Here is a 13652-nt window from a genome sequence, read left to right as displayed (position 1 = left end):
ATTTCTGCCTCTGCTAAAATGGAATTTTTCACCTCTGCTATAATGGGAGAACATATTTCCTAGTTGACTTTTAGATTATTAGGTCTATAGAATCGAATATTACAACTAACTAATTTCCACTAAATAAAAATCAATTGCCCAAGACTTCTGTCATCCCAATGTTGAATCAAATGTACGTCAGAAAAGAAAAGAAAAGAAAAGAAAAAAAAGTATAGTTTTGTATTTGATTATGAAGTGAAGCGGTCAAAATTTGCAGCTCAAATTTTCCAGACATTCCATTAATTTGTTTTAACATATGAAAAATGGACGAACAGTCCTAGAAGACTTGAGAGGATTATTTGACTTTACAAAAATTTATTGGCTGCCTTCTTCTTACTATATCACTAAAAATTTGACTTTGTTTCATTTTCCATTGATTTCCCTTTTCATAGTTCGAATTAATCACTAAGGCCAAAAGTGGGAATGGTCTCTTTAGAATAATAAGAGAAATTATATTGGACTGTTATATAGCAATTTTGGATCTTTAAGTTATTGATAAATTTTAATTTTAGTCCTTATGATATTTGACTAAACGTATTTAAACTTTTAATTACTTGAAATGTGCACTTTTGATCCCTTTGCTTATGAATAGTCACAATTTCTGAAGTATTAATATTTCACCATTTAATTACCATGTGTTATGTTAAATTTATATTGTTACTCCTTCATAATAATTTGCCTTGAATTACACTATAACTCTATAAGTGACCTGATTATTTAAATATATTTTACACTGTCTGTTGTATGACTTAAGCTCTTCCCAAAATTCTAGTACGACACATTTTTTGATTTAACCATTTGGTATCCGGAATTTACTGGCCAAATTACGGAATCTATATATACATCATCGCTATATAAACCATGCCAAAGTCCTTCTACAAAGGCAAGCTTATAGCTTCCATTGATCACTTTTCGACTTACTATTTGAAAAATAGTCACCGTTATAGAGTTATAAATTCTAAAGACTTAAATTTGAAAATTCATGACAATATCTTAGAGTTTTACAATATAAAACACAGAGAGGATAGAAGAGGGGGATATACATAAGGTATACTAATAATATTCTGAAATACTTCGCTCTTACGTAATAACATCAGAAGGAAGGTTTTTATAGGTATCAAGAGACTCCCCAGATTCGCACCATCTAAATATTTTTCACACATATATGAGCTTGATCAAAACATAACAATGTACTACATAGATAATTAAAAATTCATACACCAAACATTTAAGTTGACTATTAACAAAAGGTCTTACAAATTTATATACACTCTTGTATTCCATAAAAAAAAAAAAACAATCAGTGACAAAATAAAAAAATTCAACAGCCATGAAGGCATCGTATATGTTATTCTGCTTAAATACAATATTTCAATGGATTTAGGACCCAAGGGAAGTGAAAATAAGTTTTTTTTCTTCTTCCTCTTTCAATACCAATCTTTTAATCAATCTAATTTTTGTGGTTTTAGTTTTCATGTACCAGTTCCAATTGCATTTTGCTTGTATAAAACAATGAGAATAAGGACCAAGAACAATGAAAATAGTAGTAATAAATTGGGGGTCAAATCTGTTGAGATATTTCACCAAAAATATGGGGACATGATTCCCATTTACCAGTTTGTCTAGCTTCCCAATATCCTCCTTTATATTGATATGTATCACTACCTTTTGGTTTTGCAAACCACCTTGGTTGCCAGCCTCTTTCTTGCATCTTTGATGCCTGCATATACAAAATCTTGATTACTTTTTCTCAATACAACAACTATGATAATGACAACATCTAAATCCCAAGCAAGTTAGGTTATATGAATCTTAACTGAGCTAGTCGCGCTATTTATACCTTACCACACTCTTGATTGACAATCCAAAACTAATTCTTCTTTGTTTCATACTCACTTTTGTAAACCAAATGAAGGTGTTTGTTGTTTTACTAATTTTGGGTAAAAGAAGCTTTTCTCACTTAGGTGAAGCAAACATTAAAAGGAACCATCCGGGTTCAAGAGTTAATAAATTACCTCCAAGTTTCATGTTCTAACACTTATTTTGTACATGAATTATTAAGTAAGCAACTTCTAATTCATTTGGATGCCTCGTATAACCAGGTTTAAGCATGTTGATTACCTTGTTACCTCATAATAAATCAAGCTAATACGTATATTAAATGCTAAACTGGTAATTACAACGGATATCTGACAAAACTCAAAAGCTTGAGAAGTCGTAGATGACACCATGCTTATTAGAATGTCAATAATGAAGAGATAACTATTTGCATCACCTCGCGTTGCCTCTGTTCTAACCGCAATTTTTCTGAATCAGCCATTTCATATTCTCCATTTTCAAGAAACCTTTGATCAGGTCTAAGCCTTGAATCTGTTGGTGGCAACTTTTGCTGTTTGCAAAGACATTAGTAGCATAGTTATAACCATGCCGAAAAAAAAAGTACTGATATGATAATATGTTTGAAAGATAGAGATGAACCGGACACAAAACGACTTATCTATTATATTCCCCTTACCTTAAGCTCAGGAGAGAGCTCATTCAGGGTGATAGCAAAACGCGTTAAGTTGTACTTTGTTTGGAAATTTGATGGTTTGCTTCGCTTCCAAAGTAAATGTGACTTTGAATCAGAATCTTGTTCGACATATTCTGATAGACTATCCCCCATAGAGTAATGCAAACTCTCATCCCATTTTCCACTGATTGTTGCCACTCTTTTTCCACTCTTGTCATGTATGACTCCATGTACCTGCAAAGAAAATTAGATTTGAGACGACTCATCGAGCCTTAACCATCCTTATAGAGTAACGAAATGCATTTGAGGGCAGCCCATCAGCTCATTTTCCATACGAACTATCCACACATTTTACATTTTAAAGCATGGCAATAATGTACTCTAAGAGCCAGAAACTTAAATTTGATATGATATTATGAGATGATTCATGGAGTCTTGACCATCCTATTAGAATAACATAATCCATTTGAAGGCGACCAACGAGCTAAGTTACCTATGGACTATCCGCGCATATTACATTTCAAATCAAGGCAATAATATGCCTAAGAGCCAGAGACAATAGTTAAATTCTTTATTCATTCACAAACAAACATTCATGCTTGACTTGGCATGAAAATGAAGACGAAATATTTAGTGCTTAACGAGTAAAACTGTGGTGTCTAGGTGACTTCTTAATTTGTAGCAAATAGGAAAAGAATGGTAAGAGCCATATAAATTCTTGCATTATATAAGGTACGGTGAAACTTTCTTTTTTTGAGAAACCAGACTATTTGTAGATGGCCTAGAAAGAAAAGGAGGACGCGCAGTTTGAAATTATGTACTATTTCATCATACAGTGTATAACTAATAGGGCTGAAGCGCGGTTATGTATCGGTGTTAGAAAAAATGAACAGAATAAAGACAGAAAAAAGAAATGGAGAAAGGGAGTGGGAAGATTTCAAGCACTGATAGTAGGTGGAGATGCTGCACCTGGTGAGGATTTCTTTCCACAATAGATTGCTCCTTAAATTTTAGCTTGCAGGAGTACTCTCGATTCCCTCGGATATGCATCGTACCATAGTGGTCACAATAGAGTTTTCCTATAATGATGTTGTAAATGGAAGTTGTAACCTGATATAATTCAGTTTAACAGTTCATCAGCAAGCATACCAGAAGGAGTTACAGTCTTTTCAGTATAATACACATACCTTGCTCCACTGAAAAACTTCTCCATCATCGAACTCCAAGGTAAGGGCACCAACAGGATCAAGTTGAATTGATCGACCCCAGAATTTACTTTTTAAATTCGTATCGCCCCAAAATTTCCAACCTTGACCCTCACAGTGGCATGCAAGAATCATGGGGTGATGACTAACCTATGTCAACAGGAAATACGTTATTAAACATTCAGAAAAGGAAGCATTGCAATTTATTCCCTTGTGCTTAATTTCAAGAAAATCATCAAACGATAGCCGCAAAAGGGAAAATAAACAGACGTTATTACTAATTCTAGGAACAGTGAGCAATGAGATTTGATAATTGTATACAAAATGATAGTTCTGCCCTTATACAAAATGATAGTTCGGTATCCCAAAAAGCAGTTGAACTGTGCCAAAAAATAGAAGACAAGGAGTGCGACGAAATTCCTATAAACAAGGCTTGGCAGCTCCCTTAGACGAACTCTTTCACCATGCAATCTATTTGCCTTGTCTTACCAAAAATGAAGACAACATGGACTTATCATAAAAACTTTCCAAGTTATTTCTCTTTGCTTCCTCTAATCCTTGTGTGTAAACCACAACTAATATATCGTCTGATGCTAACAAGATTATGTTAGATTTTGAATTCCAAATCCGACCTTTGTAAGCAGGTTCCCAGGAAAGATTGGAGGGTCACAGCTGGATCACTTAAATACCAACCTCCTTAGACAGAACCTACTTACGCCGTGATGTAAGCGAAGAATAAATAGCACACACAGATTTATAGTGGTTCACCCTCAATGTGAGAGCTACGTCCACGTTACTGCTGCAGATCTTATTAAAGAAGAAACATTACAAGTGTTTACAACACCCAACCTCACAACCCCAATCCCAATTACATTCAAGAATGTTTTCTAAAAATTCTCTCAAAGACCTTCTCTTACTTAGGCCTTTCATTAAGAGTATTTCTCTTAGATTTTTCTCTCTTTGGGATGTGTTGTCTTCTTCAATTTTTGGTGTATCGAGCAAATGAGAAAGTTTCCCTATTTATAGGTATGAGATGAACCTATTGATGTCATTAGTGACTCAAGCAAGCACTTGACAATTTTCCAAAGACAGGGAAGATGTTTTCTTCCTCAAAACAAGGGAAGTGTTTTCTTCCTCAAAACAAGGGAAGTCTTCCCTAAAATAAGGAAGGTGTTTTCTTCCTCAAAATAAGGGGATGGACCCAACAGATTACTCGGGATCTGTTTTTTTCCATGGACATTATATGTAAGAACAAAGAAAGAGAAAGCAAAAGTGACACTTCAGCTGAGAAAATACAATAGCTCTTCTCATTAAAGTTTTGACGAATTAAAACAATTCAGAAGACGATGTTTGCCTCAGGAAAACACATCCTTTATGGCCCTTTGCATGTTTCTAGATGCGCATAGTAAGTCTAATTCGAAGAATATAAGAAAAAGAGAATGATCTATAATAAGGAAAGGGAACCATTTAAAACCAGGTGCTTTAAAGAGTACCTTCTCTGAGATGAAACGCAATCCCTTGTCTGGGTAATCGGCTTCATATGTCTCGCCTAGTAATGGATTAAATGGCTTGTAAATTCTTCCATCAGTTGAAGCATATCCTGATGCAGCAAATGCTGCAACGCTAAGAATCCTCATAATGCCATTTCCCTATAAAGTTTTGCAAACAAAGTTGGTATATTTTCATACGACAGAGATGGCAAAGTAAGGCATGGTTCACAGATGACCGAAATCTAAAAGAAAAAGAATTTGCAGAGGACTGCTTACTAAAGTAACTTCTGAAAACGAGTTAATAAATCTTGAGTTGCCAATCTAATGATAATAATTAGAAATACAGTCAAGATGAAGGTGTCAAATACCTTTATCTTCCTAAAATTGCAGGCATCAACGAGTGAAACCTTCTCACATGTTCAAAAGTTAAATTTAAACACAAGATAAAGGTTACTGTTAATTTGTTATCTATCATTACATTTTATCAAAAGCATTCCGATGCTTCCTAAATAAATACACAGAAATAAAAAGGCAAGAACGGAAAGATAGAAGCGACTATCACGAGTATACTGAAGGCTGAAGCAAAGATGAGGGATCCTCAAACAACGGGGAAAAGGGAAAAACTCAATTACATTCATACAGAACAAATTTCTCATAAATTTTATTAGTCTTGGAGCTGCATGCCTTTGGTTGGCAATTTTCTGAATAGTCATGGATACGATGCCTAATCGATGCATGGAAAAAACAAATGAAGATGAAATATAGAGATGAAGCCCAGAAAATGATTACCGTTTTCCCCCATTCATATGCTTGGTCAAGAAGGTAAGAATATTCAAAATCTTCGAAACATCTCTGCAAAGAAGAGAGTGGCTCATTGAAGAACACTGGTAAACAAACTTTAGTTAGATCCTTGCCGATGTTATCTTTGATCATTGACCAAAGGCCTACTCCCTTTTCCTTCTCAAGCGGTTCTGGCAATTTCTTCCTTCGCTTCACATACGGATAGTCAGATGTAGTAAATGTCGTACCAGAATTAAGACCATCTTCAGAAGGATGAAACTCTTTCGCAGAATCAAACGATGATCTTTCATCATCAGAGTCGGTGCTTCTTTTGGAACTCGAAGAAAGAAAATCTTTAGCATCAAAAAACAAGTTATCAGCATCTACTTCATCATCACTTTCGTCCTCTTCGTTATCAGATCCACTTGCACTTCCACCAAGAAATACTACAAGAAGATAGAAATTTAGTCAGAAACTCTCTCCAAATGCTTCATTTTATAAGTTATTCAAGTGTAGTTCCATCAGCAGAAGTGGTACCAGAAAATGTGAGAACGAAACAATGATCGAACCATTTACAAAACAGATCAGGGAAACCAATTCTAAATTGTTAAACAAGTTCCAGTCCTAGTTTACATCTTCAACCTTTCAACTTTGCTTTTAAATTAGAGGTAACAATGACAAGGAAAGTGGCTTTAGTATAACAAGGAAGACCTGCATCAGTAAAATATCCTCTGATGCAAATTTTAATCCAGTTTTGCTCCCTAAAAGTCAACGAGATAAATCTTTAACTAAGAGTTTCAAATGTATAATATTTTCATCTAGAAATTTAAAAAAAAAAAAAATCCAACTACAATACTTTTTGTCTAGCTTTTAATTTATTTTTATTTTATTTTGAATTTTTATAAAAGCTTATTAGTTTATGTTCCATTTAAGGGAGTAAAAACTTTATTGCTTAATCAGAAATGACTAATTCACTTCTTCCATGTCATTTTTACCTTAAACATTTAAGATTCCATTAGAAAAGAAAGAAGAAAAGGGAACTCATGAGGTATAGGACAAGATTCTTATCATGAATGTGCTTTTGTCCAGTTGACCATAGCTAGGAAGAAAGATAAATAAAAGGGCAGCCAAGTTTTACGCTGTAACACTGATTAATATGTGCAAAAAAACCCAAATATATGTGTTTCTTTCATGATTATAATTTGTCTAACTGATTATAGACATTGACCCTTCATCTAAGAAAACTTTTGTGCTCTGGCAATTTTCCGAGCCTCCATTTTCAAATCTGATGAGAGTATCAACAGGAACACTGTTTAATTATATTGCTACAAACTTCAGTTTTATTCAATCTTAACTTTGTTGAAGGCCTAAAATATCTAGACTCAATGTGATTAGGCTAAGGTAGGTGCAGTTTTTTAATGCAATCAAGTAAAAATGTCTGCATAATCAGTTAGTGAGTTTGAGAGTATATCCCCTTGTTACATGATCATTCATAAACATGATATTGGATTTTTTTCTCCCTTCAGGTGAGTTGCCTGCATAAGGAAAATTGTACATGGTAGTTCGGTTTTGTAGATCTCCCTGGTGGTAGAGACCTCATGTTTTTATCAGTTCACTTGAAAAATAATTACAAGAATAAGAAATTCTCATCTTGACAGTTGAACAAGGTGAAGACAAGACATTCGATTTGGGAGAAAAATGTAGCAATTCTTTTATGTCAATTTCAGGGTTAATTTTCCAAAACTGTTCTTGTTACAGTAGTATTGAAAATTAGTAAGTATTCTGTCATGAGTTTTTGGATATATTTCCCATAATATAGGAGGTTCTTTAAGCTTTATTACTGATAGGATCTAAAGGAAGCATGTGCTAGCAAACTACATTTCAGGCAAGGTGGTGAATTGTGTTACCTGTTGCTCCAATTCAATGAACCGTAGCAATTGCTATTGTAGGTAACATAGTTTAGCATTTTCTACTTTCAAGGTGGAGCCACGCCCCAACGACGTGGTCTAGCAACCAAAAAATTTGAGCAACAATCCTGGTGACCATAGAGTTGACATTAAGTGAATTTCTTCTACCTGCCTAAACCTTAATAACCAGAGTTACCCGAAAGCCATGCAGGTGGAAAGTAGCAGGTACTCGATTGATATCGAAGTGTATGCAAGCTGCATTTTTTGCTGATGCAAAACATTTCATTTGCTACAAAGATGTAGCAAATATATCATATCTTGTCTGGTTCTTTAAATCTAGATAATGTGAAGTGATGGTGTGATTATTAGATGCCTACAAGGCTACAACTAAACTGTTAGACCTTTGTTGATGCACATGAATTATCTTTCCAGTCAGTGAAGCTAAGAGAAAAAGCCCTTAGAAAGCAGGTGGTGCCGCCTTTTACCAATGGACCACTTCGATTCTGGGACATACGAAAGTGGATGTAATTTGAATTTTGAGATATAAAATGATGAGGGAAATATAAGAAATGATGAAGCTTTCTACAAGAAATGATGGCATTATCATTTTAGGAGATACAAATTACTAAAATTCTAAAAGTGAAGTTGAAAAAGTTGCACTGCAACAATGAGAAACAAATCATAAAAATATGCCTACCTCTGAATTTATCCAGGGATGCTTCAGAATAATTTTGGCGATCTTTTGCCTGTCTGTGACCCTCATCAATGAGAGTGTTCTCAAGGTCGACTTTTTCTGTCTGTGGATGAGCAAATTATAAGCAGTTTTAGTGTACCATAAAGCACATGAGTCTCATATGTGACACTGATGTTCAACTAAGCAGAATTCAGCAAACAAATTGTACGTCTCTCTAATACAACCTTAATTCAATATCATTAAAAGTCAAAATGTCTTTCAGATTGCCCCCTAAATAGGGATTGAGCAATGAAATCAAATAAAAACAAGCTCAACTGGCACCACTAAGAATATAGAAGCAGAACCATTTGGGGGCATAAAGAAATCAAATATATGCTCATATTGGTTATCTGGGATCTGCTGTCTAGTAATGCTAGTTTAACGTGAAATGCATAGAAGCTTTTTTTACTTAAATTGCAGTAGCAGTAGTACACAGCAAAAACAGATGTTATTCAGCCAAAACTAGTGAGCTCATGAAAATGATACAGTATGTTCCAAATAACTTCTAAATCGTGCTTTTTGTTTTCAGTTTGTTAGATGGAGAAAAACATTTACATTTTTCTGAACAGACATAAGCAAATCTGGCACCAGATGATTTCTCATGCAACACAATGACATAGTCAAACAAGCTTCAAATTTTAGTAACATGCTTTAGTAATTTGAGATTTGGTAAGTGGACACTCTTTTTGAACCAAAAGAAAAAGGCAAAGTGAGTGGACACTCTTTTTGAACCGGAGAGTGTAGTAAGTCATACACTTTCCACTTCGTTTCCTCTCCTCTCCTTCAGCTGGTATTTCGTAATATTTCCTAATTCATTCTCTCTATTGTTCCAGTCACTACAATCTCTTTCACTTCAAAGCTAAGATTCACTCCTGTCATCCCGTTACTTTCCCCAAATTATGACAAAAAAGAACTGCATAATGCTATTTTCTTCTATCTATTCCATTCTATTAACAGATCTAGCAATTAAGTGCTCCAATCAGCTTCTGAAGTTGGAGAAAACAGAAGATTCCCCTCGTAGCAATAATCTGATAGCACCATCGTCATAACCAGAATTGACAATGCTTGTAACTTCGAAGTGCTCTACCTAATATTACTCCAAAACGAACTCTCATGAGAAATCCATACTAAATAGGACATGACATAGAATCCATCTTGTTGCACTGCAAGTTGGTAAATGACTGCAGAAACGTCTATTTAATTCTTCCCATGTAGCATGTAAAAGTAATGCACGCCCTGATCGTAATCCAGCGAAAGTCCAATAATTGATGATCACCAGCTATACTATTAAGGCAGAATCACCATGAACCACATTCATCAGTTAAGGGGCTAAGTCAGCTAGAATGGAGATTCAACAATAGTATGAGACAGAGAAATTTCTTACAATATGCTGCAGAATCAAGAAAGGACATCCTAAAACTAGTTCAATTCAATTGAGTGTAAATGTATAATTATCTCTCATCGACTACACTCTTCCTATGAAATTGAAGGTTTTTTTTTTTTTTTTTTATTTCACATAAAAATGTAATTCAAGGTACGTCTGAAGTTTTCTTTGCTTGACGAGACTCTTCAAGTCATTATTTATGCTAAGATTTCAGACTTTTTCCCTAAACATCATTTGTTGTAAGCTAAGCACTAGTGTTTATACAACTCTTCAAGCGAAATTGGAGTCTTCTATTTTGATGTATACCCAAAACAGAATTTCAACGTACGTTTGAAATTCTTTTCTCATCGACTAGACTCTTCAAATGAACTGTCTACTCTAGAGTGCTATAGTTAGGATCTTTTTCCCACAGCATTCCTTGTATGCTATTAGATGTTATTGAGAAGCATTACTGTGAATAAGAGCTGCCTAGCATATCACATCTTCCTAAGCCTTTTGATAACTGCAGAACTTCATTCAATAACCATATGAACCATTTGAGTCCATAAGTATTAGTAGCATTTTCTAATGGTAAAAACGTATGAAACGGTTAGCAAGTAGAAGTTACAAAAGAAATAGCAAAAACATGTCATTTCGTGGCAAGTCGTACCTCCAACTGTCCCAATTTATCAAGCAGCAACATCTGCTTCCGCTTTACCAGCTGGAGATGACTATGCAATGCTACAAATTCATTTCTCATAATCTGCTCGCTATCCCTAATCACGGCCTCACTTATACCATCCTCCAAGAGTCGCTGCCTCAACTTCTCAGTTGACACAGACACATTCTCATTCATTTGGACATCAAGAACAGGATCACTTGTTGGAAACAACCTTTTTGCAGCCATCAATGCCTCCAACCAAGTATTTCGATCCTCCCTTGATTCTGCCCTCAAATGCAACCTCTTTGTCCCAGTATTTATAGAAAACCTCCGGTCATCTGATCGACTTTCCCTTACTGACGAGACCTATAAAAAGACTAATCTGTTAGTAGAATATCCAACTCCGAAATCAAAACAATTGGACAAAACAAAACAAACAACCGTGTTACAAATTGATATTTTATGCGGCACACTAACATCCAGAAATAAAGAGCCCCAAGAACATAGTAACAGTAATGTTGATCAAAAACTCAGAAACAGTACATTGTTCTACAAATAGGCATTCCGCTATTAACCACTAGTGCACATTGCTCCTTGCGCGCATAATGTACACACGTTATCTCAGTTTATACGACACATTTTATTTCGATGTCCCCAAAAGAGAATATTACATACATGTAATTTTTAAAAAAATTCAAATCCATTTCAAGTTTTCAAGTATTTAACTTTAAACAGTAGTAATTGTGAAGATTCTATCAACACACTACATATAATCAATCACTCCCATTGTTCAATTTAGTTTACCTGTGTGATCTGGACATACTATTAAGGTAAATGCAGAGGAAAATTTGTCATTGTATAATTGTGAAAGCAATTTTCAGATGCCTGAAAGCAGAAAGTTGAACAGCTACTTTTTGCCACAGACCCTGCTAACGCGGGATGCTTTGTGCACTGGGCTGCCCTTTATATTTTAAGCAATTTCCGTTTCCTATTCCTAACATAAAATACAACTCAAATTTTCCTTATAAAGTTTCCCTATCGTTTAAATAGTATCACATAAAATGAGACAGATAGAGCAACAATTATCAAACTTGTCATACCATTAATTAAACCAAAATATTTCTAGAGAAAAGCTTCCATTTGAGGAAATATAAGAATAAACTTCACATATGACCACGTAACTATGACTTCTTTTCACAAAAGTCACATAACTATGTTTATTAACAGAAAAATCACAAAATTTTCACCCTACTATAACACAAAAATCACTACTGCCAGAAAATCCAACTTCCGATGGATAAAATATTTTACTCTTTTTTATTTTTAATTTAATTTAATAAATACAAACTCAATTACATGAGATACTTTGAGGTGGATTTCTCCAAAAGGTTTTCGTCGCTTAGATTTGGAAGAGGTGATCGGCAAAGTATTAATCCGGCAAAACAACTTTTTTCCAATGATCATAGAACCTTTCTCTTAACGGCCGATTTGGTGTGATCGCGTTGTTGCCTTTGTTTTCTCATTTTATGTTTACTTATATTAACTAGTAATCATATTTTATCCTTTACCCTACATTTTTACAGTAGCTCTACCTTGTACCCTACTTTTCTTGTAGATTTATGCTTCAAACTGTTGATATGTAACATTATGTAACGACGAAAAACATACAATCTATCCAAATGTTGTATTCATCAAAACAATACAGTATGATACAACACAACACAACACCATACAATATAATACGATACATTATGAAACGACATGTAACAACCACACCTTGAAATGGATTTCTCCGAAAGGTTTTCGTCGCGATTTAGAAGATGTCATAGGAGAAGTATTAATCCGTCGAAACGACTTTTCACCAACGATCATCGACCCTTTTTCTGTCTCCAAGTTTGTAACAATTTTATGCCTTCCATGTATTTTATATTATGAAAGAACACCATCATGTAATGCAAACCATCTTGGTCTCCATCCTCTACCATAATTCACCCATTCATATAAAATTATCTAATAATCCTAATAATCTTTACTTAGGATTATTTTCTCATTTTATCTTTACTTATTATCTAGTAACTCTATTTTATCTTTTACCCTACATTTTTATAGTAGCTCTACCCCGTACCCAACTTTTCTTGTAGATTTATTCTTAATGTATCGACGGAAAATGATCTATCTAAACGTTGTATTCATCAAAACAAGAAGTACGATACAATACAACACAACACAAAAATACGATACATTATGAAACAATACGTAACAACCATACCTTGAGATGGATTTCTCCAAAAGGTTTTCGTCGCGATTTAGAAGATGTCATGGGAGAAGTATTAATCCTTCGAAACGACTTTTCACCAACGATCATCGACCCTTTTTCTGTCTCCAAGTTTGTAACAATTTTATGCCTTCCATGTATTTTATAATACGAAAGAACACCATCATGTAATACAAACCATCTTGGTCTCCATCCTCTACCATAATTCACCCATTTATATAATATTCCTGAAATACCATTATTGCCTGCATTATTAAGATCATTCATACGTGCCGAATGAAATAATTCATCACCAGAATATTCTGCTTCCACGGTGGCGCGTGTGGCGCGTGATGGTGGTGGTTGCATGTCTAGGAACTTAGCTAATGGTACATTATTAGTATTCCGATCAGCCACGTCTGTGTCACAACAAAGAGAATGCATTTTTTTTTTGTTGTTGTTGTTGTTGAGATTTATTTGAATTTTTTTAGAAGTAGTTGTGAGGAGAAATTAAAATGATTGATTTTATCTAAGTTTCTTGATCGTGGTGGTTATCCCGCGAAAATAGGAGGTTTCAAAAATCACTTTGGATATGTAGAGAATTTAATTTATAGCCCGGTTTGACAAAGTTTTTAGGAGGCCAAAAATGTCTTACTTTTAATATAGTGAGCGGATAAGTTAAACTTTTGAGAGAAAATGAGTGTTTTT

At 34.5% G+C, this 13652-nt stretch overlaps 1 protein-coding gene across 1 annotated transcript; it reads right to left on the bottom strand.

Moving 5' to 3' along the window:
* Positions 1-1266: 1266 nt before the first annotated feature.
* On the bottom strand, positions 1267-13454 carry LOC132602757 (oxysterol-binding protein-related protein 1B-like; the record flags this gene model as incomplete). Its single annotated transcript, XM_060315531.1, has 10 exons — positions 1267-1759; positions 2315-2428; positions 2555-2785; positions 3521-3661; positions 3739-3906; positions 5250-5405; positions 6036-6472; positions 8631-8730; positions 10700-11056; positions 12960-13454. Coding segments are annotated over 10 exons (2358 nt in total), but the record flags the coding sequence as incomplete, so codon positions are not given.
* Positions 13455-13652: the final 198 nt, after the last annotated feature.

The sequence above is a fragment of the Lycium barbarum genome, chromosome 7, assembly GCF_019175385.1.
Source record: "Lycium barbarum isolate Lr01 chromosome 7, ASM1917538v2, whole genome shotgun sequence".
NCBI classification, from domain to species: Eukaryota; Viridiplantae; Streptophyta; class Magnoliopsida; order Solanales; family Solanaceae; genus Lycium; species Lycium barbarum.
The sequence above is the reverse complement of the archived record's forward strand: the minus strand, read 5'-3'. Positions and strand labels throughout refer to the sequence as shown.